Here is a 24,700-nt window from a genome sequence, read left to right as displayed (position 1 = left end):
GGAACCAATGGTAGTTTGTGGCTGAGGTTGGAACCGATGACGCAGTAGCGATAGGGGGAGTCTGACATTGTAGCAAACCCAGACTGCCTGCATTAGAAGGAAAGGAAGAACAAAACAGTTGAAGTGAGGAAAGGCTCCTTCCTATACCAACCACACTCAGACTAGAAATCTCAACCAGGTGGCTACAAAAAAAATACACAGGTGCCAGCAGCAAAAGAAGCAGCTAAATTAAGCTGCTAGGCGAATGAACACATGCCCAAGACGGTTAAGACAGCGCCAAAAAGGATGCACCATTCTAGACAGTCAATGCATCTTGCAGGAGTAGCTGTGAAAAAAAATCTCACTTGTTTCACCCTTTGTTGAAAAGAACCACCGAATTGCTGATCAGCTAGAGATCATAAATTGTTACAGTGAACATGAAAAGCACTGAAGTTAGTACAGATAAAAACAGCCATATCAGCCTCTGGATATATAGAAATAAAAATCATAATCATAATCAGAAAAATCATAACATGGTGATGTAGGGAAATATCTACGGTGTCCTTATAAAAAGGCAGACTGCATACAAATAGGGAGAATGGCATCAGATGGACACTCTAGTTTAGCCTGTATTTGTAGGGAGATGGACTTAGTCAAATGGGTGAAAGGCAAGCACTCTTAACAGTGCCCACAACCTACGGATCAAGAATTGGCATTACATGTCTGTGGTGCAAGGAATGTTATGCTGGAGGTGAGACCTGGAACCAATGCATGAGCTAGAATTGTGTACTCTGGGTTTACACGCGTCAGTTCAAAAAAATCTCTAACACCAATGAAAATTCAACACGAGCCACTTAAAATATAACACAGTTTATTAAAAATCAGTGACCCATTTCCATTCAATGCACTGCAGAAAGTCAGAGGAAAATACTGTATTATTGGTTAATAAGTTTACTCCATCAACTTATTTCCCTTGCAAGACTGACCCTTAAGAGATTTAGAAACCAGAACAAAATGAAAGCTCCTGTGGTCAGAAAGCAGCTTGTTCACAGAATGTCAGCTAAATTATGAACAGTCACCATAATAATTTGACGTCTCTGGTAAAAACAATTACAGTAGTCCAAGGTGCTTTATAAACATTAATGAATTAAGCCTCTGAGGTAGGGAGTGTCTCACCCCGATTTTCACTGATGAGGAAAATGAGGTTCACCAAGGTTAAGTGACTTGTCTGAGGTCACACAGCGAGTCAGTGGCAGATGCTGGGATTAGGGCAAGTCTCTCAGTAAAACCTCCATTTTCCCAATAGAAGGGGTTTGGCATTACATTTGGTTATACAGGAGATTTTTTTTTTTAAACGCAAAAGGATTGTCAGAAAACATGATTCAGTTTTGGATTGTTTGGTCAGAAGCATTCAGGAAAAAAAAAAAAAAAAAAACTTACTCTGGTTTCTGGGTGTTTGAAGACCAGAACAAGCATTTTCTAGACCAGCCAGAATACAGCTCTCAGAAATAGCACAGCGTCAGTCACTCCTGGGCCCCACCGGTCCAGATTATTTATTTATTTTTCATCATTTAGTACAAGAGAAAAAGTCAGCGAAATGGAACGTTACCATGGGATAAATGTGTCTCATTCTGAAGCTTAAATGTCAAGGCAAAGGTTAAACATTTAGTTTTGTCTCGGCATTTATCAAGCAGTGGGAGACTGCTACCCTGCAACGCTATCCCAACTGATGTTATCGCCTAATTAAAATGGATATTAAAGTGCTGCTTAATATAAGACATTCGTTTGGAAAGCTCCAAGTCCCCTTCCTTATAGAGAGGAGGAGGGCATTTGCAACTCATTAGGACCCCATTTTAGAGAATGCAGCTTTCCCAGCACAGATGCCACATAAACAGTCCCCTGTCAAAGGGGTCATGTACAGATGTCCATTAATATTTCCCATTCATCTCCTTAGTCTAATTTCATAATTTGAATGCATAAAGTTCACTTAAACACAAGTGTGCAGACGATAGCAGGACTTCAAAAAGACTGCACCAGCTAATGATTGCTTGCTGGTGTAGTTAAAATTCACATGCTGCAAATGAGGCAAAGAGGTTTTTCTTTTCCTCCAAAAGGCTATTTTAGAGTCACAGGCACATCAATAGAACGCAAATGTAGGTGATTATGGTCTTTGTAGGAAGTTATTACAGATCTCTTAACGCGCAGCTGTGAATGCCTCAAATTAAAAAAAATCTATGCTGTCGGAATGGGGGGGATCATAATATGTGCTATTTAAAAACAGCAGAGAAAATATTCTCAGCAAGAATGGCTGCTTTGTCAACCCTGCAAAGGGTATTTTACTATAAATAAGCAAAGACTGTGCTTAGTACAATGACTATTTCAAAGCTGCATTATCCTTCACAATGGTACTTGTTCTCAATTATATAAATGTCAAAAATGTAACCTAGGATTCAATAACATCTAAGCAATTTACATCCTTTAAGTAAATAAAGGAGGGTTAAAATGATAATACAGAGCACAAGTTACATCAAAACTACTACTATTAAACATAACCAGAATCTAGGTAGTCATACTGTACAATCAACATGTCACGGTTTATGTGCAATAAAAGAGAACATTCAATTAACATTCTGTATTGAAATATGCAGAAATCTTTTTTTAAAAAAATCTTTAGATCATTCAACTCTTTTGGTTAAAGAAAAGTTTCCAATGATTTAATAAGGAAACAATGACACTGCCCATTGCTGCATTTGGATTTAGTGAGACTATGTAAAACTGTCCAACGAGGTAATCACACGGGCCAAGAAATGTTCTAAGCTCTGTATAGATACAGTACGGTCTTACTTAGCAAGTCTAACATTACAGTCATTTCACACTGTGAAGGTCTGTTTATTAGCACAGGGTCCCTACCTTTCTCTACGAATGCTGAGGATCTTCCGATGTTCTCCCACCATTGGTCTATTCCTGGGGCGGGTGCACCACTGCTTGTAACAATGGGACTGCTAGTTTTGAGCAGCCACAGGCATTTTAACTTGTCACCTAACCATGCCCTGAACAGCACTGATTGCTCCCACTAGTTTCCCAGGAAAAAAAAAAAAAAAGGAGTAAACCATCCCAAGGGTCCCTGGATTCACAGAACTCATATTTCAGAAGTTATAGTATGGGGAAATTGACATTTTTTTAAAATAACCGGAATTCAGAGATCTCAAAAGCCTTAGTCAAAACAAATCTCAGCAGCTGTATTTCTGCTGGCGTGATGTCAAAACCATCTGGAAAACAAAACATCACAGAAAGCAATAAAAAGCAGGTTATTGGTTTTTATAGTGTTTTAAAGAGGCCTTTCAGCAAAAGGCAGGTGTGGTGGCATGACTGGGGCAACACTCACTGCTGGATGTGAGGAGAACGAAGAGATCACGTTCCACATGCAGGAGGCGTGGCCAAACAAAGAGAGAATCTGTAGCAACTAACGCTCTGTAAAGAGGCACACACAATCTTGTTTTTAAAAGACAAAAACACCTAATGGAGGCTGACCCCCTATTCTTTCCAAATATCTGTTCCCTCCAAAATACCCAGCCGGCCCCGTGCACACCACAGCTTCGCGCTGTGAACTGAAAGATTTTGCGGAAAATAATCCCATGGGATTTTGCTTTTAAATTTGCACATGAGCGTAGTGCTGTGAAGAGGGCGCCAGCCTGATGGTCTTGGAGACTGACGTCTCCCATTTCTCTAAAGAACGGGTACAGCATGGGTAGTGGCACAGCACGCTTACCACAGCACTCTCCCCATCTACCTTACACCTGGTATGGAAGGGGAGTTCAGTCTCCATGGTCCTCTCCATCCTTAGCCATTCTGCCAACGAGTCACTTGTTGCCAATTGTGGTGGAGGTGTTATGATGTGGAGTCCTGGCTACTGAGAACTAGACTGAGACCCCTCAATTAATGTCAAATATGTGCCACTAAACAGCCATCAGAGGGTAACAGCTTGTGGTCACAACTAGACTGGGGCAAGGGTTTTCGGTGAATAGAAATGTTGTCAAAAAATGCACAAGGGGAGGGTTCTGAAACTATCAGTGAATTTGGGTCATGAATAGTTCTGGCCAAAAAAAACCTTAAAAACACATTTGGAAATATCAAAATATTTTGAAGCGTTGCTTTGAAAGAATCTTCAAAATGTTTTGTTTGACTCAAACAATATAGTTTTTCATTTTGTTGATAAAACACAAAAAAATTCCTTCTTGGTTTGAAATAATTTTTTTTTCCAGATTTTTTTGTTTCAGTCACCAAACAAAGAGGGAAAAAAAAATCATCATCTGCTCGAATGACAGGTGATCTGGATTTAAGCTGGTGACCTAGATATGAAAGATTTTATCACCAAGATTTTCAAACACGATTAATGACTTTGCATGCCCAGCTTGAGCCTCCTTAAAGAGAACTGATCTTCAGAATGCACCAATCAACCAGCCTCTAAAAATCAAGCTCATTTAAGATGTCTCAAGTTGGGCACCCAAAATAATTAGGCCAATTTTTCAAACGTGACTATATTTTTCCCCAGAGTTTACCAAAGTTTATGCATTTTATCTGCCAATTAATAAATAAAACAATTCTCTAGCTTATTCAGTTTATAGCTTAAATACACCTAGGGAAATAAAATATACTTAACACTGTAACCTGAAAGTGTTATTTTTTTAAACAACACATTCCATGGGCCATTTAATGAATTTTCAAAGCTAAAGCTCCATGGAGTTGAAGTATTCAAAATCTTTTGTCTAACCAGACTGCTGTAGATTGGGATGTTTGTCTGGAGAGAGGGAGAACACTAAACGTACTGAGTAGTTTGGGTTTTTAAATGGTTTATTACATTGGGAGGCTAGGCCAGTCTAGCATCCGAACCTCATTTCTCTCTCCACAGACTACTCTGAAGGCAATAAAACCCCCACACCTGTGGCAACTTATTCACATATTTTAAAAGGCCTCGAAACAATCCTTATTTTTCCTTTGAGACAGAAAGTCAGCCAGCTTGATCATTACAAAGGGTCAAATCCTGAGAAACTGGAGCTTACTTGCTTGAACTGGAACTTGCCCAGATTTGGCCCCAAAACATCAATTCTAAATCAAGACCTTGTCTACACGTGGGACAAGCCCCAACTCAGCCTTTGGTGACTAGCAACCAGCATAGCTGCACCACTGCTGATGCCTAAGCGTAAGCCGGGGCAGGCTGTAGTTTGTATCTATTAGAAGCAGAGGTCAGTCTCAGTCAGAAGAATTGGTAGAAACCCTGGCATGCCCTTGTCCATGCTTCGCACTCAGAACCAGTCCAGTTACATCAGGATATTCCCGAGCAGTGACTCTCACCCCCATCCCAACACACTAAGTTCAGATTCTCCTATGAATAGAAAAAAGAAATTATTTCTCATGAAAACATTGGAAAATCAAGCTCGGAAAAATCCTACCATCCACCACCGCCGCGCAAGCAACAAGCCAGTCTAGACGGGTGGCAATTAATTCCTGGCTGCTCTACAAATTGCTGCCCTGCATTAAAACAATCCTAGATGCAATAATGAACCAAGGCACACAGCTAATTGCACATTATATAGTCATCTCCTGTGTGCAGTAGGGCTGCCCCTTCCCCTGCAAACAACAACCAAACATTGAGATTGGAGGCCAGTTCTTATTTGAAGCCTAAAGCTGGCTGTCTTGGTTAGTCAGCAAACCCAGATGTTTGAAGTGCCAGCTGGGATTACAAGTTGTCATCAAGGGGGAAGAGATAGGAAAACACTGGGCCTGATTTTCAGAGGTGCTGACCACCTGCAGCTCCCACTGGTTTCAGCTGCAGTTGTGGGTGCTCAGAACTTCAGAAAAATCAATCCCTTAAGTTTTCACCTGGGCTACCAAATAAGTTGGGACCATCATGTTCTCTCACTGGATAGTCACGTTTAAGATCAAAGCTCAAGTCCAAAAACCCCTAAGCCCAAGGAGAGTTGCCACTGCAGTACCAAGAGGTGAGGAGCACACACTTGACACATCTCTCTTTTTTAAAATATATGTTTAAAAAAATCCATTTGAGTCACAGGAGATCTTTTAAAAACAATTATAAAAAAGGTCAGCTGAAGAAACGGTTTAAAATTCAGTATAAAAAGTTTCTCTCCTGGGGCTGTGCAGAGACAGAGCTCCACTCTCTAACAAGGTGTAATGGCCGTTATCCCTCCACTCCCACCTCCTGGCCTCAGAGGGGACTTAGAACAGAAACACATGGACAACCCCAACTGTGCGAGGGTGAGTGAGCTTTCATTGCTCTACACTTTAGTTATTTTCCCTCAATAACCGTTTTTTTCCGAGCTTGAGGAAACATGACACCAAGCAGCGCTTAGGGGCCCTCTTGATCTAGTGACTAATTCTAGAGAGATTCCCTCAATTCCCCAGGATCTATTAACACAGGGTTCTCTCCCCACCCAAAGCCCCAGAGGGTAGAGGTCCCACCATGCCCATAATTTCGCCAGGGCTCTGTTTTCTTGTAAGCTTCCACACCTTTAGGATTTTTTTTTCTTTCTTAATAATCATGTCATTTAATATTTACTCTCTAAACTTCCCCCATTTGGGCTATTTGTTAGCTTGATTCCTGAAAGCTTGGCTTGAAGTGAGACAGGCTAAGCAGTTTCAGCACCAAGGGTGATCTTTGCACAAAAGGGGAAATTCGCCTCCTCTCATGCCATGGGAATCTAACTACTTGCTCCATAAGGAAAGAGTAGCTTGAGCAGCAAGACGTAGCATTTGCTGAACGTGCTACGAATCCCACGGAGCTTCATTTGCAACAGAATTTCAAAACTAAGCAATTCCACGGCACACAGCTCTTATGGTGTCTCTGACAATGGGTTTTCAAACAGAACCATCCTCAAATGGAAAAATACATCGCTTCTCACAAGACGTACAATGCCTGGTGGCCGCAACCTATATCAGAACAAATGAGCTCCACAGGCAGGTTCTTGGGATCCCCTCCCATCTGCAGCACATGAAGAACTGCTCTCTCTATTTACACCGCATGGTGCACAAGTAATATCACAATGACTCTAAAAGCTTCTGGCCTTAAGTGTTGCTTTTGGTTTGCGCGCACAGATGCTTGGCTGCTTCTCTAGGAAGCAGAGAAACCATTTGAGAATCAATCCCCTGCTTCCGGGACTAATTCCGCACATTCCTTAAGCTCTATGAACAAAGCAAACCGTTTCTCCTCTGCCAGCAGGCTAGTGGCCAAGCTGCCGGTCGTCGTAAGTGCTGTATCTCTTCACGTGGATGCGGCGCACTCGGTCGCGTAGTTCAAAGCCCTCATCGTCTTCGCTGTGAGATGCCTGGCTTCGGTTCCGGCTCGTCGCCTCCAGCAGAGAGTTGTCAGGTACGCGTGGAGTTTCATACAGTAAAACGTTTAGGGTTTCCTCGTAGATACGCGCTTCGGGGAACTCAACCTAGGGAAGAGACAGCATGCTTTTTCCTGATGCAGACTGGGTAACAAGGCAGGAACCACTCCACTACTTATTGGTGAAGGAATTTCAAATGCTAATGCATGTGGGGATGGAGGTAAAGACAGTTAAACCGTTCTAAGAGGAAGAGACCTGTGAGATAATCTCATCGCATCCCGCAGGGTATGATTTTACTTTATGTTCTCTAGTGCTTTCACTAGCCGAGGTTTTGATGTCCCAACTCTTGGGCCATCTGCCACTTCTTTTGGGAGACTCCTGCAGAATCTACCACATCTCATTGTCAGGATGTCATTTCTGATACTTGACTGCAAAGTCTGGTCTCATTCTAGTCTCACCTGCATCAGTGTAAACAGGAGTACCTCTGTTGAGGCCAGGGGAATTACTCTAGATTTATCACACTGTAATTAATAATAAAGCAACAAATTTTTCTTCTTAAAACAGTTAATATTCAGCCCAAATTTCCCTTTTGTCTATTTTATCCTACCCTACTTTTATTTATACTGACATGTTCCCCTCTGAACAATTCTCCTCTTTTGACATTTGCATCTTCCAACCTTCTGGAGATGGTTATGCCCCCATCACACATTATCATTTAGTCAAGCCACACATAGGGTCAAATTCTGCTCCCAGTTACACCAGCGTAAGTCTGGAGTAATTCAACTGAAGGTCATTTACACCAGCTTAATTGGGAGAAGAATTAGATCCTTCATTCAAAGGGGGGATTTTTCAAATGCTCTTATGTAACTTAGGAGCACCAAGTCCTCTTGACTTTCAATGGGATTGTTCTCCTAAAGATTATTGAAGTGCTTTTGAAATTCCCTCTCTCAATCTTTCCTCCTTATTTATTCCTTCCACTGACCTAATCATATTTTGCTCTTCTCTGAATTCTGTTCAGTCTGTCAGCATTTTTTGGATACTGATATGCCCAGGACAGAATGCAGCTTGCTAGCCAAGTGTTCCCCAAGCAGAGGGTCCCAACCCACCAGTGAATCACAGGAAAGGTCTAAGTGGGTCACGCATGCCCCAGAGGCAGTCCCTCCCTCCCATGCTCTTGCTTCCTCTGGCAGTGGCATAGGGAGCAGGATCTGGACAGCAGTAGCATGGAAGAAGTGGCTGGAGTCAGCGAGCAGACACCTGGCAGCCATCACAGCCTGGCTGAGGCTGCAGGAGGGGCAGAGCTAGGAGAGTGAGAACCAGGGGACTGGAGGGTTGAGAAGGTTGGAGAGAGAGAGAGCGAACGCGCAAGGATAATGCAGACAAAAGGCAATTGGGTGGGTCACCAGTAAAAAGTCGGGGAACAACTGTGCTAGCCAGTGAGTGGCCCCAGTCATTTGGATTTCATTGATCATCAACGGCACTCAGTCAGCGAGTTGAGACCACCCCTGACCTTACCTTCTCCTTCTGACCTGGTCTGAGTCTCAGAGATCTCACGTGGCTGTGTAAAGCGCTACCAACTTTGTTACTTAACTACAAGATTCAAGGAAGACAATTCCCAGTACCTTGGTTTGTTTCTTTTCTGTGGCATACACTATCGAGGTGCAACAGACCTCAGCGAGCTTCCGCCCCTGTCCGTAGAAAGACCAGCAGCAAATTTCATCCCCTATAACATCCTTAATGAAGAGGACTCGGCCGTTGAAGCGGAGAGAGAGTTTATCGAACAGTTCTATGTTCTTCAGTAAGTTATCATCCGAGTTACTGAAACACAGCAGCAAAGGCAGTAAAAAGGTCTTTGTGGTTTAGCAATTGGCCTGCACCGTAAACTGCACAGGCTTAATATTCCTACCCCACCATGGCTGCAAGCATTAATCTAAACTGGAGGATACAGCTACTGACTCATTGCTATGCACTGGAGAACAGCCAACTTGGAACACAAATAGGATGCTCTGCTCCCCCGAGCAAATGCTCCTTTAGAGGTCAAATGATGTAATTAATATAATGGTAGCAGTTTCCTATGTCATTATAGCAACAATCAAAACCTGCATCCTGACCAACGTCGGAGCTAATCAAATCATATGCTTACTATGGTTCTATTTAGCATGGCAACAGGAAATGACCCCAGAGAGCCAACGCAAGGGTCACAGAACGTGTCCAAGGTCAGTAGAACGGTCATTTTACAGAGTCCTCCTTGTACCTAGGATGATACAGGGCACAATTTTCAAAAGCATCCAAGTGATGTAACTGCCCTTGAGAACTTTACCCACAGTATCACTTCAATATATTTGAGTTTAATAAAGATGTTGAGTGACCTTGAGCCTATCTTGGTAACGATGTAATGTAATTCACATCGTAAGACGTGTAAACAACACGGTCAAGCTGATGCTAAAACCCACTTTGACCAACTCTAAAAGACAGGTCCCTACTACTTTGGCATTAACTTTGGCCCAATTCAACCAAACATATGTAACCCACTCGGAACGGTGCTCTGTACCCCTCACGTGTGGCTTGGCCACACAGAGGTTGATGAGCCTGCAGCAGCCGTGGCTAACAGACCTGGTCGTTTAGCTCAGGCAGCAAAGGCTCATTCTTCTGGGTCCAGAGCCCCAGATTCAATCCAGATGCTGGTGTCCCACCCCGTGGTGCTCCACTTCTACACTACAAACCTATATTGGTACAACTATGTCGCTCAGAGGTGTGAAATATCCACACCCCTGAGCGACGGAGCTATACTGATTTAACCTCCCGTCACCATAGCTACCGCCGCTCGGGGAGCTGGATTAACTACGCCTATGGAGAAACTGTCCCGTCAGCATAGTAACATCTTCACTAGAGCACTACAGTGGTGCAATTGCAGCACTGTACATGAAGATAAGCCCTAGTAGCCCTGCTGAGGCCAGTGGGACTAGTTGTGAAGCAAGGCACGCCCCATGAGAAGGGTGGCAGAAGTAGGCTCTAAGGCAGGGAGTATTCGCTTTAGAGGCCTGAGAACCATTGGCGATCAAATTGAGGACAGGTGAGGAACTTTTAGAGCAGGCCAAAGTCTTCCGCTCCCTGGGGCGTGAGACCGATTGGCCCCGAATCCTAGAAGTGTTGAAGTTCAGCGTTTAGTATTGGTGGGACGATTTGGTCTGGCATTCGGCTAATGGCGTTCAGACGTACTGTGGCAAACCCAAGCCACTGCGTCATCCTGGGCCAAACTAGCTTGGGCAAACTTCAGAGGCCTCCAAACGTGGAAGGGGAGGGAGAGATAGCCAGGCAAGAAAAAGAGCTGTAGACGCAACATAGTAAAATGGACAACCCTTAAAACCCTAGGGAAAAAAAAAAAATCACACTTTGTGCTTATGCAGCACCTTGGAGATTCTTCTGTAGGTATTTTTCATGATGATGGGTAATGGTCACCATTTTACAGGTGGGGAACTAGAGGCTTTAAGTGTTTTGCCAAGGTAACAGAGCAGGTGGCAGGGCTGGGAAAAGAACGCAGGAGTCCTGGCTCCCAAAACATTCTGTCACATCGTCTCCTTACTGACACAATAAGTGAGCAAGCTGTCTTCACTGACGAGGATAGGGAAGAGTTGGCGGGGCGGGGGAGAATATTCTTTACCCTGGTAAGAGAGAGTGTCTATAAAGAGATGCCTCATACAGCTGTCATCAAGGCATAATAACTGAGCCACAATGTCCCTGCGTACGGCTCCAGTCGCTCTTATTAGGGCCTCTCCGACTTCAGACCCCTCCTGACGAATATGCTATTTTGTCTTTAGTGCAGCCTCATTGCTGGATAATAAAGGGAAGCACGGCCAGGAGTACCGTGGAAAACACCGCCCCCCCCCCCCGCCCAGCTGGATGATGAATGTGCTGCCTTCTAGCATTCTCTAGTGGCCACCTGGAGTTACACGTTTGTTAGAATCAGTCTCTCTGGCAGACAAACAGCACATGTCTCTAGAGACCCAAGGAGGTTGACAAAACCACCATGATGGTGTTTCAGAATGAAAGGCAAATGGCTAGGGTTCTGTAAGCCCTGCCTTAGGGCTGGCTGTGTTGCTTCAAGCTCCTGATCTGGGAAAACCAGGAGCCACTTTGGCAGTGGTGTCACCAGAGTGACACCACAGAACCCGAACAACACTCTGTTTCTTTCCTCAGTGTCACACAAGGAGAGCAACTATCCTTATTGCTAGAGCCTTACAGGGGCAGTTCCCGCTCTGATGTGTTTCACATCTCTGCCTTTTACATCTCCTTTACAACGATGTAATTAATTGATTTCAAAGGGGGGGGGCTGGAATAACTAGGGGTGCTGTAGGCCTGGACCAAGGTGGCTTAGCAGGGCTGCATGGGAGCTCAGGAATGGAACTGCAGAGGGAGATACAGGTCACAACTGCATTAGCATGTGGGTGGAAGTTTACCCTGCATTGCCTTACTCTGCCTGGCTTCAGCCAGTGTTATTAGCAGTCACGCTTCTCTGAGCGCTTTGAGAGACAGCCACCTCCACTACCCACACACTGAGCTCTAACAGGCTGCATTCCCCCTGCAACCCAAGGAGCCTGATCATCCTCTGTCAATCAAGAGTAACTGCACTCAGGTGCACAAAGAAACACTCCTGGAAGAGGAGAATCAGGCCCTTGCACACCCAGCCCTGGTAGCCTACGAGGAACGTTTGCTGTCCGCGTGGAACACTCAAGACATACCTGGTGTAGGAATATTTGTTGTTGCTCCTGTTATAAAGCAGCTTGACAACAGGCTGTTAGGAGAGAAAAGAACAAAGGCAGGGCAGGTGAGTTTTGTACTATAAACAGCTTGGCAGAAATAGAGTGAGTGGTGACGGAAAAGCAGTTACTTTCATGGAGGATTCAATGAGCCTTTCTTCTTCCTTTGGTGACGTGATGATGGGGATGTTACAGACGGGCTCGTATGAGTCTTTCTTGTCCTGGTTCAAATAAAGTAAGAGGTATAACTAACTTGTGGGCACCTCCAGCCATGTTCCCAAGCCCTCCAATGCAGAGAAAGAGCACAAAGTTGCTATAGTAACCCCACCATATTACCTTGAGCTGCAACTCAGAAATACAGCGAGATGTTTCTTAGCTCCGAAAGGCAGTGATAATTGAAACTTTCAGATGCAAATGGATGTCATTCCTACAGTCTCCAAGCCTGCTGTGGGTTAAAGGGGCAGGGGAAAATGCTTGGGCCAGTTTTATCAACTGCCCACTGTAGCTCAGTCATCACGAATCACACATTTGTTGGAGAGAAATGTACCTCACTGAAATGGACTCAAACGCTTTGTCGTACAAGCGACAAGCTATCGCTTGTAGCAGACGCTAACTCCAGCTTCCTTATGCAGTGAACTAGAGCGCCAACTACCGGCTTCTTGAGTAGAAAATATATCCAAACAAATCAAAATCAATTGTCTATCTACTTACATGGCCCCCGTATCTGAGAATCTCACAATCTTTAATACTCTCAACATCCCTAGGAGGCAGGGAAATGTTACTATTTCCAGTTTACAGAACGAAGGCCCAGAGAAGCTGTGACTTGTCCAAGGTCTCACAGGGGGTTTGTGGCACAGCAAGGACTTGAACTCGGGTCTTGCAAGTTGTAGGCTGTAACCACTGAACCATCCTGCCTCTATTTAGGCTACGATAGCACTTTATTCCCAAAGTGCTTCACAAACCACGTACACACTCAGAACTGCTAAACTTCCGCCCCCTCTAGGGTGGAAGCCAGAAGCACAATAGTGGGATTAGCTGGGGATATTTTGGCCAAGTCATCGCTCCAAATCCCTTCTCTACCACGAATCATCACAGGACACTTACTGTCAAGGAAGAGCAGAGAACAACATGGTTTTAAGCTCTTATCCAAAAGAGAGAGAGAGAGAGAGCAAAAGGTATGTCTCTCAGTTTATCTGCCTTGGAAAGAGACCCAGATGGGGATCAAAACTGACTTTAGACATTTCAGACTTCATATCAGACTGTACCTCATTACACCAGTACCTCATTTAAACACAAGCACTTTCAAAGCATGTACAACAGAAGGTAGGTCCCTGATAATTTTTAGAAGTGGAAAAACCTCAGGCTGCTGCCATGTCTTACCTGGAGAGCTGCCTGGCACATGTCTACTAAGCCCTGAATTAGGTAATATTTCGCTTCTGCCATCAGCTCTTTGATCTCCTGCCTGTTTTTTGGAAGCGCGATAGTGTTGTCTCGGAGGTAATTTAAAATCACACCAAAGTGTTTCCCACAACGGTCTATAAGGATCCACCCTGAAAGACAAACACCACGACATTTGAGTGCAGCACCGTACCATGGGAGGCAAGCAGCAGCTCAGCAAGGAGGCAAAACATGGAATCTCAGTGCAACAGCTCTCAGGCCTCATCTGTGGATAATTCATCTTCCTAGTGCCTCTTGCAACAGAGCTTGCCCAAATTCCCAAGGTAGTCAGTGGGAGTCTTTGTTGACTTCAGGGGAGCTAGATCTGGCCCTCAGAAGAGAAACTGACGGAGGAATTGCTCTTCTCAATGGCCCAACCACCAACCTCCCAAAAGGAAAAAGTTTCCACGCAGATTCCAAAGCCCAATAAGACCGAGATGAAAGAATCTGAAAACACTCAGGCTTTTACTAACAGGGGTAAAAACACCCCATTAGAATCCTAGTGCATTGTTTTCTCCACTGATCAATCCACACACACTCATCCCAGAACTGTTTTCTGTGACTTGCCTTGTCTATATTAGATTCCAATCAATTGGGGACTTGGATCCATTTAAATATTATTGGAAGGTACCAATTGGCACTATTACAGTAGTTCTGTTTAACTGACCGTTTAGGCAGTTAGATCTATAAAAATGCTTATTGTTAAATGTGGGGGAATTTTTTAAAGAAGCTCAGCACGATACCAGAGAAGTTGGTTCTTACTGCCTTCATGTCTAAGGCATTTCTGTTGCCTACAGGTTGTGTGGGCAAACAATAACCTTGCATGGTGCCAGAATAGTACAACCATGTGAAACGCAGTGAACACTGGAACCCAATCTCCAAAATAATAGGCATGAGAGTGAATTTGGGGTGGGAAGGCTTTTCAGGAGTCCTATTTGATTTTTTTTTTAAGTTGTTGGAATGGATTTTGTGGTTTTTATCTCTTGCGCCTAGAGAACATGATAAACTCAAACACAAATAAATATCAAGATCTAGGTGTTCAGCAATAAGAGAGATCTATTGGACTGTTGTAGTAACAGATATTTTAAAGCAATTAAATATTCTTCAAGTGTTTACAACAAATATGCATAATCCAATAAGAAAAGCTAAGTGAAAATACATGACTCTTCCCTTAACCCTCTACAAGGGAAGGGTAGACCCCTGCCAACGTACATTGCCATGCAGAGAAGCAGATGCAGTATTGCCAGGCAGCTTAGTACTAAGAAAGTATTAAAAAAAACTAGAGGAGACTTGCCAAAAGCGTTTGCAAATTCTAAAGGGATTTGAGTCTAAGTTCTGCACACCACCTGCTGGCATTTGGCAGAGGTTTCACCAGTCCTCTTTCCCAGTTCTTGAGAGAGAAATCAGATCAGCATTCCACGGATGCCAAGATATAGAACAGGCCAGTGAAACCAATGAGGAAAAAGCCATTCTGGTCTAACACACTAAAGATATGCTATCACACCGATTTAGTTAAACTGAATATTTGACAGGCAAGCTACACCGATATATGCCAGCTTCATACCAAAGTACAATATCCATACACAAAGCTGAACTGAGTTAGTTTAAACCTGGTGCAACATCGCCCCTTAGGTTAACCAGTGCCACTTTTATGAGTAGATGAGCCATATGAAATATCAAGAGGTTAAGCGACTTGCCCAAATTTGCACAATAAATACATGGCACAGCAAGGGCTAGAATCCAGATCCCCATGTTCCCAAGCCCACACTCCTGACATCCAAGAACATTCTTCCTTGGGATGAGCAAATAGATTTTTTCCTGCTTTTGCTTATATTTGTATCGAGCGAATGTATCTAGAGGGCTTCAATCAGGGATGGTCTCTCTCAACATAACTCCACAGCTCTATTGAGCCCACATTTTTTCTGCTCTTAAATGTGTAGTTTGGCCTAGCCCATTGCTAGGCGGCGTGTGAAAGCATTCATGGCCACTGCTCATATGGATGCTCTTCCTTGCTCTCCTATTTAATTAAAGCTGCCGAGTTAAGCTTGTTTAGACTGTAAACTTATAGGGGCATCGACTATCTTTTTTATTATCCATGTGCACAGTACAATGTGGCCCTGACCTGACTGTGGCCTTTAAATGCTACCTCAATTTAAATTTAATATCGTAATGAACAAGCAGCACATGCCACGGAGACCCAAAAAGCAGCACCGGGGTTTGGCAACACGAGTCGGTGCTTCAAACAATAAAAAGCGCTGCCACTTGTCTGCCCCCTTCCCACGTTTCAATTGATGCCTCTACACAAGATCCTACGAGTGCCAACCCACACGCATCTGTTCAGTCCTGACAGCAGCGTAGGCCATCCACATACCAGCTGCAACAGGAGTGGAGCAAATGATGGGGAGGGATAGCTCGGAGGTTTGAGCATTGGCCTGCTAAACCCAGGGTTGTGAGTTCAATCTTTGAGGGGGCCATTTCGGGGTTGGGGGCAAAAATTGGGGATTGGCCCTGCTTTGAGCAGGGGGTTGGACTAGATGACCTTCTGAGGTCCCTTCCAACCCTGATATTCTAGGATTCCTTGCTCCAACTAATGTTGGTAAAGAAGGGGAAAGTTTACTCCCCTTGGTGCCTTTGACAAGAAATCTCCACCTAAATCCCATGCATTGACAGAGTCCTAGTCTCAGACACGCATGTGGCTCCTGTCGGCACTCCCTTACCTTCCTTGTCAGTCAGCACTTCCATCCTGCCACTGAACATGGCCTTCAGCATGGTGTCATGCCGGGTCAGCACCTGCACTGTGGTGTAGTACAAGGAGCCCCCAACGTTGAGCCGCACGTACTTGTTGCCCAGGCTACCCTCTTTGAAGCTGCAGGTTTTGGGCTTGGCTCCTGAAGACCGGCAGATGGTGGTGAGGCACGTGTCCCCAGACATCTCCTTCTGCAAGTAGATGACGACTCTGCAGAGGGTTGGCTTGATGGATTCCGCCGTGGTTGGGAGGGTCAAGAATTGCCGGATGGAGAGGGCAGGGTAGGAATAGTCATAAATTGCTCAATCCCTGGGTGGGGTTAGAAACAAGGGGAAGAGGATGAGATCAAGGAGAAGGCCTAGAATTACCGTCTGCAATGAAAACATGCAGCCTGCATCATAGAAGGGAGGGACTGTAAGAGGATACAGTCTTTCACCCTGGGGTTCCCACGTCAAAGCTAGCCTAGGTGGATTGTTACCAACACCTAGCAGCTGGATAGCTTCCGCAACGGAGTTCTGAGGGAATCTTCTTCAGTTTTTATTAGACAAGCTCTATGGTTTCTGACCGCACTCACTGTTGGTCTGGCACTGTTACTGTTCTCACTGAAGACAATAACTTCCATTGACTTCAACGGGAGCAGAGCTAGAGCACTTTTAAAAATCCCACCTAAGATGGTTATCCCTGTCCTCCTTTTCCCCCCTTTCTTTTAAAAAGACAGAACTTGGATTTTATTTTAGTAGCCAGCCAGGAACATTGCTGGTCTTAATGTATGTTTATAAACCACTTTGATAAGAAAGGCAAGGTATTATCAGCAGGCATCACTGAAAGGCTGAATGAAAGACTGAAATAGGGCAACTATAGAAGAATTCTCTGAGTTTCAACATTAAGGTTTGAGTGCATACCTAATTACAAATGTGTCGGGAAATGAGCCATTTCCTCACAACAAAATCATGAGAAAATAATCAGGCCATTGGCATTCGGTAAGTGTCTAATGAAAGAGCCTCCACCAAAAAAATCTGGTTTTGATTTTCATTTCAATAAGAGACAAAACTCTGCAGCTTATTTCAAATGATCGATTGAAAATAATGGCACTTCCACCACATTTGGCCAAACGACGCGCTATCTCAGAGTCCATCAGCCAAACCTGAACCCACTGTGAAACACTGCAGTCTGAATGAATCTGTGCAGCGGCCGGAACTCTGCTCTCTCTCTCTCTCTCTCAGCTTCCCAGAAGGATATTACACTTCTTGCTCAGAGCCCATCCTACACAATAGGAGGGTTTCCTGCACTTCCCCTAGCTGAAACGACAGCTTGCAGATCTTTTCTTTTAATTGGAAATCGGTACAGCAGCTGTGGCAGTCTGAGTTTTCAATTATTACAGTTAAACCCTGTAATCACCATTTGGGTCACTCCATTTCTCCATCCATACTCCATTTCTTGGTACATCCTCCAGTCATAGTTGTTCCTGCTGTAGGTAGGGTAGCTGATGCTGTATTAGAGTTCTAATATGGAGAAAGCTGTTTGGGATCTGTTTGCTGGAACATCCATACTGATGAGTGCAGATGAGAAACTAAGTTAACCTGTCACGAATCCAGTCTGAGCCCCACCCTTGCCTCTGCTCTCCTCTCTCATCCCTACACAAGGTAAACAAGAAATGGAACCAAAAGAATAAGAGCAAAGATGGACCAAATCTAACATGTCAGATCCCAAATCCTCTAACTGGAAAAATCTGGATCTAGATTTCATGGGCACTGCACTGCATTCTGCTGAACTCAGGAGAAATTTCACTGTGCTACCAGTGCTGAAATCTTTTTTCCTTCCCTACCACTATGCCATAGTCTAATTATCTGTCCATTCCAGATTGCAAGCTTCTCCTTGTCATCTCACTTCTCCGTACCATCAGTGGCCTTGTACAAATAACCTGCTATCCACCATACAGACAGCATGAAAGAGCTAACCATCCATCTGGTATAGAAAAACCTCTTGATAGCTACACACGGCATCTTAATTGTAAGAGATTTGAAGAACTCCTGACTTTACAGGCATAGAAGAATGCTCTTATAGCATCATTTCCCATTTTGACTGTTGTATCTGAGTAATCACGACAGGTGGGCTCTCTTAAGCCACAGTGAATAGGAAGCAAACTCTGCAACCCACAAGGACACAGCAAATTCCACAAAGCATTTATTAGGCCAAGACAGGTCAGTCAAGTTATAACTGGCTCGAATGGCACTCCTATGAGCTATCAACATTTTTAACCTTGAGCTGAACAGCCCTAGAAAACCAAAGCATACATTCTTTTCTACCTCTGAACACAATGAAGTTGCTTCCTAGCTGATCACATTAACACCAAGCATCCCAGAGACCAGTATGAATCACAGCAATCACACATCTCAATTGTTGATCTACAGGCGATTAATCACTATAAGCTGTGATCAGCAAGACCTGTTTGTGTGAGTACTGTCACATGACAAGATCACTGAACAAAATAATACCTTTCATTTGTCCAGGACTTTTTATCAAGGTCACTTAATAAGTCTGTCATAGGAATGGAATGGGAATAAAGCACAGGTCTCATATCTTATTTCAGGTTTCAGAGTAGCAGCCGTGTTAGTCTGTATTCGCAAAAAGAAAAGGAGGACTTGTGGCACCCTAGAGACTAGCAAATTTATTTGAGCATAACTTTTGTGAGCACGAAAGCTTATGCTCAAATAAATTGGTTAGTCTCTAAGGTGCCACAAGTACTCTTTTATTTTTATCTTATTTCAGGTACCCCGACCTGTGCTTTTGCTACTATATAATCCATCCTCCATTATTTCGGTGCTTTGTGTTTCTTATCTTGGGGGGGAAAAATCAATTACGTCAGTTTTATTTTTGTTTATAGGCATATTCACTTGTAGGTTTAAGTGGGAAATATACTGATTTAAAATCAACTGGCTTCATTTGGATTTTTTTTAAACAATTAAAGTAGTCCTAGGTTTTTACATAAAGTATGTTTTTACAAATTTAATTTTCAAGCCCAGTTAATGTAGTTTTAAATAAAAATGCTTTTAAAGACCTTCAGACTGAGTGATAATAAAGGTTTTGTAAAGGACAGAATTAAAGGGTCTGATCCTGCAATGAATGGCAGATCTCCACACTCCATCAGAGTCCCATGAACCCTACATGGGTCTTCCTGACTGAACCTCATTGCAGAATCAGGGTCTTAGCGTTGTCATTTTTCCAACGAAGCAGAGACTAGAGTAAAATGGGGAAATTCTTTTTGCCAACTAGCCAAGCCACATAAGAGCAAACACATTGATTTAACATGTTAATAAAGACATAGGCTAGGAAACTTCACCCACACTCAGCAAGGAAACCCTCAATTACTGTCTTTACTGTAAGAGGGAAAGTTTGTTATTCTGTCCTTCTTTCCTGCCTTGTGAGGGAGGAGAGAGAGTCAAAAGTGTACACACCGTAATACAACATTTCATAGCTCACATCACAAAATTGTCCCAGCTGAGAACTATTATAAACAGCTCAAGAGAAGCATTCAAACAGCATCATTTGCAAACTAAGCACTATAGAGGACACTCCCCATCTCTTGGTCCAGCCCAGTAGGGAGCTGGAAGATAGAGACAAACTGGTGTATTAGTTTTCACTTGTTTTACAATAGCACCTAGAGGCACTAGCTGACATCAGGGCTCCTTTGTGATAGGCCCTATACAAACACAGAACAAGAGACAGTACCTCCATCAAAGAGTTTACAGTCTATCTAAATAGACGACAAACACCGCCACCACACTCTTACATAGCGCCTTTCATCAGACTCAAAGCGCTTTACGAAGGAGGGTGAGATAATATCTTTAACTGGACCAATTTCTGCTGGTGGAAGAGACAAGCTTTCAAGTGGGAATGGAGATCAGTATTATTATCTCCATTTTACACATGGAAAAACTACCCACAAGGAAGACAAGTAACTTGCCCAAGGTCAGTGGCAGAGCTAGGAACTGAAACCAGATCTCCTATTCATATTAAGAATTGATTTGTAGGAAAGAATACTTATTGGCAGACAGCATGGCCTAGCCAATAGAGCACTGGACTGGAACTCAGGAGACTGGCCTTTAATTCCTGGCTCTACCATGGACCTATTGGCTGACCTTATGCAAGTCATTTTCTCCTCTGTGCCTCAGTTTCCCCATCTGTAAAGTGTGGATAATGCTACTGACCTCCTTTGTAAAGCATGTCGAGATCTCTGGATGAAACGCACTGTATAAGCGCTAGGTAGCACTACTAGTAGTAGTTTGACCAGACAATGAAATCAGTCCATCATGGGAGGGAGTTCTACTGGGTACCGTGGACAATATTTAAGGGTATGTTTCAGCAGCTTCTTTACTGCATATTTGTAGGGTGGCAAAGAGAGACCTTTCCTCAGGTTCGGCTAGATTGCAGAGAAAATCACAACTGAACAATCAGGAATTTATTTGCAAGGTAAGAGGCGTGGGGGAGAGTGAAAAGGGAATCTAAGAATTCCCTGCTCTAAATAAAAAGAGAGCACTTTCCATCTTCAGGCTATCCTCAGAACCCCCATGAGAAGGACCCGCCACAGGGGGCCTGCTTTACAGAGGAATAAAATATTTCTGGTTATGGGTGCCTCTGTGCTTTTACATTTACAAATACTAGGTCACCCTCACTATACCCCTTGGTGAACTCTAAGAATTCTTAGCCCCGCTTTACAGGTGGAGAGAAATATGGCCCCAGCCCCGATGAGCTAACTGTTGGGTAGGACACATCACCTGAAAACACTGTAAAACTCTTTGGGGAAGGGACCATCTTTTTTGTTCCAGGTGTTCACCGCTTAGCGCCACAGGGCTCTGGTCCAGGAGTGGGACTCCTAGCCACTACTGCAATACAGCTAATGAATGACGACGACAAACAATGAGGAGAAGAGGGGAGAAGAGTTGCCAACTCTCATGAAGTTACCGTAAGTCTCACTATACTTCGCATGTCCCTTAACACATTTTGTGAAGCGCTCTGAGACCAAAAGTGCTATTGATGAAAAGTGCTGGATAAGAGACAGGTATTGTTATTATTAAAGCCCCAGCTCCGGGAACGAAACCAATCTCGGCCCATCCAACCCCCCCGTCCCTTTTTCCTTTCATTACAAGGAGAAGGCTGAAACTGGAAACCCAAAGGCTCCAAAACGGGAAAGCAAATAAAAATAACCCAACGCTTGTTATTAAGTCCCATTATTTTTTGGCCAGTCTCATGAATCCTTTTGGCCAGGCCAATGATATTGGCGTGTGCGTGGGTCTGGCAATATTGGATGGATGCTTCAGTTAGTTACATATACTCCTTGAGGGTACGTACCTAGGAGATTGGTTGGCGCATGCTTCCTCACCTCCCCAGGTAGTTACCCAGCTCCTCGGCTCCTGCCCCCCCCCCAGCCCCCTGCTAGTTACCCAGCTCCTCGGCTCCCGCCCCGCCCCCCCCAGCCCCCTGGTAGTTACCCGGCTCCCGCCCCCCCAGCCCCCTGGTAGTTACCCGGCTCCCGCCCCGCCCCCCCAGCCCCCTGCTAGTTACCCCAGCTCCTCGGCTCCCGCCCCGCCCCCCCCAGCCCCCTGGTAGTTACCCAGCCCCTCGGCTCCCGCCCCCCCCCCCCAGCCCCCTGGTAGTTACCCGGCTCCCGCCCCACCCCCACCCCCAGCCCCCTGGTAGTTACCCGGCTCCGCCCCACCCCACCCCCAGCCCCCTGGTAGTTACCCGGCTCCCGCCCCCCACACCCCCCCCCAGCCCCCTGGTAGTTACCCGGCTCCCGCCCCACACCCCCCCCAGCCCCCTGGTAGGTTACCCGGCTCCCGCCCCACACCCCCCCCAGCCCCCTGGTAGTTACCCGGCTCCCGCCCCACCCCCCCCCCCCAGCCCCCTGGTAGTTACCCGGCTCCCGCCCCACACCCCCCCCCAGCCCCCTGGTTAGTTACCCGGCTCCCGCCCCACACCCCCCCCCAGCGCCCCCTGGTAGTTACCCGGCTCCCGCCCCACACCCCCCCCCAGCCCCCTGGTAGTTACCCGGCTCCCGCCCACACCCCCCCCCAGCCCCCTGGTAGTTACCCGGCTCCCGCCCCACACCCCCCCCCAGCCCCCTGGTAGTTACCCGGCTCCGCCCCACACCCCCCCCCAGCCCCCTGGTAGTTACCCGGCTCCCGCCCCACACCCCCCCCCAGCCCCCTGGTAGTTACCCGGCTCCCGCCCCACACCCCCCCCCAGCCCCCTGGTAGTTACCCGGCTCCCGCCCCGCCCTCCCCAGCCCCCTGGTAGTTACCCGGCTCCTCAGCTCCCGCCCCGCCCCCCCCAGCCCCCTGGTAGTTACCCGGCTCCTCAGCTCCCGCCCCGCCCCCCCCCCAGCCCCCTGGTAGTTACCCGGCTCCTCAGCTCCCGCCCCGCCCCCCCCAGCCCCCTGGTAGTTACCCGGCTCCTCGGCTCCTGCCCCGCCCCCCCCCAGCCCCCTGGTAGTTACCCAGCTCCTTGCCCCCCTCATACCCCCTCGCCCCCCAGGTATTTACCCAGCTCCTCGCCCCCCTCACCCCTCCGGGTATTTACCCAGCTCAGCAGCTCCCCCCACGCGCTATCTCAGAGTGGCTCCCCGGCCGGCCCCGAGCTGTAGGTACCCGTCTCCTTGGCTCCCCGCCCGGGTAGTTACCTGGCTCATCGGCTCCCCCCCACCGCCCTGCCCCGCGGGGTGCTTCCCCGGGTCCGCTCCCCCCCCCCCCCCCGCGGGGTGCTTCCCCGGGTCCGCTCCCCCCCCCCCGCGGGGTGCTTCCCCGGGTCCGCTCCCCCCCCCCCCGCGGGGTGCTTCCCCGGGTCCGCTCCCCCCCCCCCGCGGGGTGCTTCCCCGGGTCCGCTCCCCCCCCCCCGCGGGGTGCTTCCCCGGGTCCGCTCCCCCCCCCCCGCGGGGTGCTTCCCCGGGTCCGCTCCCCCCCCCCCGCGGGGTGCTTCCCGGGTCCGCTCCCCCCCCCCCGCGGGGTGCTTCCCGGGTCCGCTCCCCCCCCCCCGCGGGGTGCTTCCCCGGGTCCGCTCCCCCCCCCCCCGCGGGGTGCTTCCCCGGGTCCGCTCCCCCCCCCCCGCGGGGTGCTTCCCCGGGTCCGCTCCCCCCCCCCCGCGGGGTGCTTCCCCGGGTCCGCTCCCCCCCCCCCGCGGGGTGCTTCCCCGGGTCCGCTCCCCCCCCCCCCGCGGGGTGCTTCCCCGGGTCCGCTCCCCCCCCCCCCGCGGGGTGCTTCCCCGGGTCCGCTCCCCCCCCCCCCGCGGGGTGCTTCCCCGGGTCCGCTCCCCCCCCCCGCGGGGTGCTTCCCCGGGTCCGCTCCCCCCCCCCGCGGGGTGCTTCCCCGGGTCCGCTCCCCCCCCCCGCGGGGTGCTTCCCCGGGTCCGCTCCCCCCCCCCGCGGGGTGCTTCCCCGGGTCCGCTCCCCCCCCCCCGCGGGGTGCTTCCCCGGGTCCGCTCCCCCCCCCCGCGGGGTGCTTCCCCGGGTCCGCTCCCCCCCCCCGCGGGGTGCTTCCCCGGGTCCGCTCCCCCCCCCGCGGGGTGCTTCCCCGGGTCCGCTCCCCCCCCCGCGGGGTGCTTCCCCGGGTCCGCTCCCCCCCCCGGTCTGCTTCCCCGGCTCCCCCCCCCCGGTCTGCTTCCCCGGCTCCCCCCCCCCGGTCTGCTTCCCCGGCTCCCCCCCGGTCTGCTTCCCCGGGTCCGCTCCCCCCCCCGCGGCTGCTTACCTGGCCTTGGGGCCGTCGCGCTCCGCGGGCTGCCAGCGACGCTGCCTCACAGACCCCGCTCCAGGGGGTCCCGGGCCCGAATCTCAGCCCTGCTCAGGGCACAGCCTCCAACCGCGGCGCCCCCGGCCTGCGCTGGGCCGAGCTCCTCCCGCCGCCACAGCCGGGACCCGCGGCCCGGGACCGCTCCCTGTGACTGGGACAACGGGCTCCAGCATGCCCCGGGGCCGCCCGCCCGGAAAGACTACAGCCCCCAGCATGCCCCGGGGCCGCCCGCCCGGAAAGACTACAGCCCCCAGCATGCCCCGGGGCCGCCCGCCCGGAAAGACTACAGCCCCCAGCATGCCCCGGGGCCGCCCGCCCGGAAAGACTACAGCCCCCAGCATGCCCCGGGGCCGCCCGCCCGGAAAGACTACAGCCCCCAGCATGCAACGGGGCCACCATCCCCACAGGACGACAGCCCCCAGCATGCAACACGGTCACCACCCTGGACGGGACCACTCTGTCTGAATGATTTACAGCCCCCAGCCGGCAACGCCGTTCCCAGCGGGCACCGCCCCCGCAGGCGCGGCCAGCGCTGGCCACGCGGTTTGAAGAGCGACCGTGCCCGGGGCGAGGGGCTCAGGGGGCCGCCGCCGCCCCCCCCCCCGGACTGGCCGCGCTTCCCAGCATGCCGTGGGGCGCCTCCCACGCGCCAGC

General features: G+C 48.1%; 1 protein-coding gene across 1 annotated transcript; it reads right to left on the bottom strand.

Annotated features, from left to right (window-relative positions):
• Window positions 1–833: 833 nt before the first annotated feature.
• TNFAIP1 (TNF alpha induced protein 1) lies at window positions 834–24,228 on the bottom strand. Its single transcript, XM_073315080.1, has 7 exons — window positions 24,005–24,228; window positions 16,237–16,574; window positions 13,463–13,632; window positions 12,214–12,303; window positions 12,065–12,117; window positions 8,948–9,143; window positions 834–7,433 (listed from the first exon to the last, which is right to left on the bottom strand). The coding sequence occupies exons 2-7, from the start codon at window positions 16,448–16,450 to the stop codon at window positions 7,215–7,217; spliced, it is 942 nt and encodes a 313-aa protein (XP_073171181.1). The 5' UTR covers window positions 16,451–16,574; window positions 24,005–24,228; the 3' UTR covers window positions 834–7,214.
• Between the last annotated feature and the right edge of the window lie 472 nt (window positions 24,229–24,700).

Source organism: Lepidochelys kempii, chromosome 17, assembly GCF_965140265.1.
Source record: "Lepidochelys kempii isolate rLepKem1 chromosome 17, rLepKem1.hap2, whole genome shotgun sequence".
NCBI lineage: Eukaryota > Metazoa > Chordata > Testudines > Cheloniidae > Lepidochelys > Lepidochelys kempii.
This window is presented reverse-complemented; position numbering and strand designations above follow the sequence as displayed.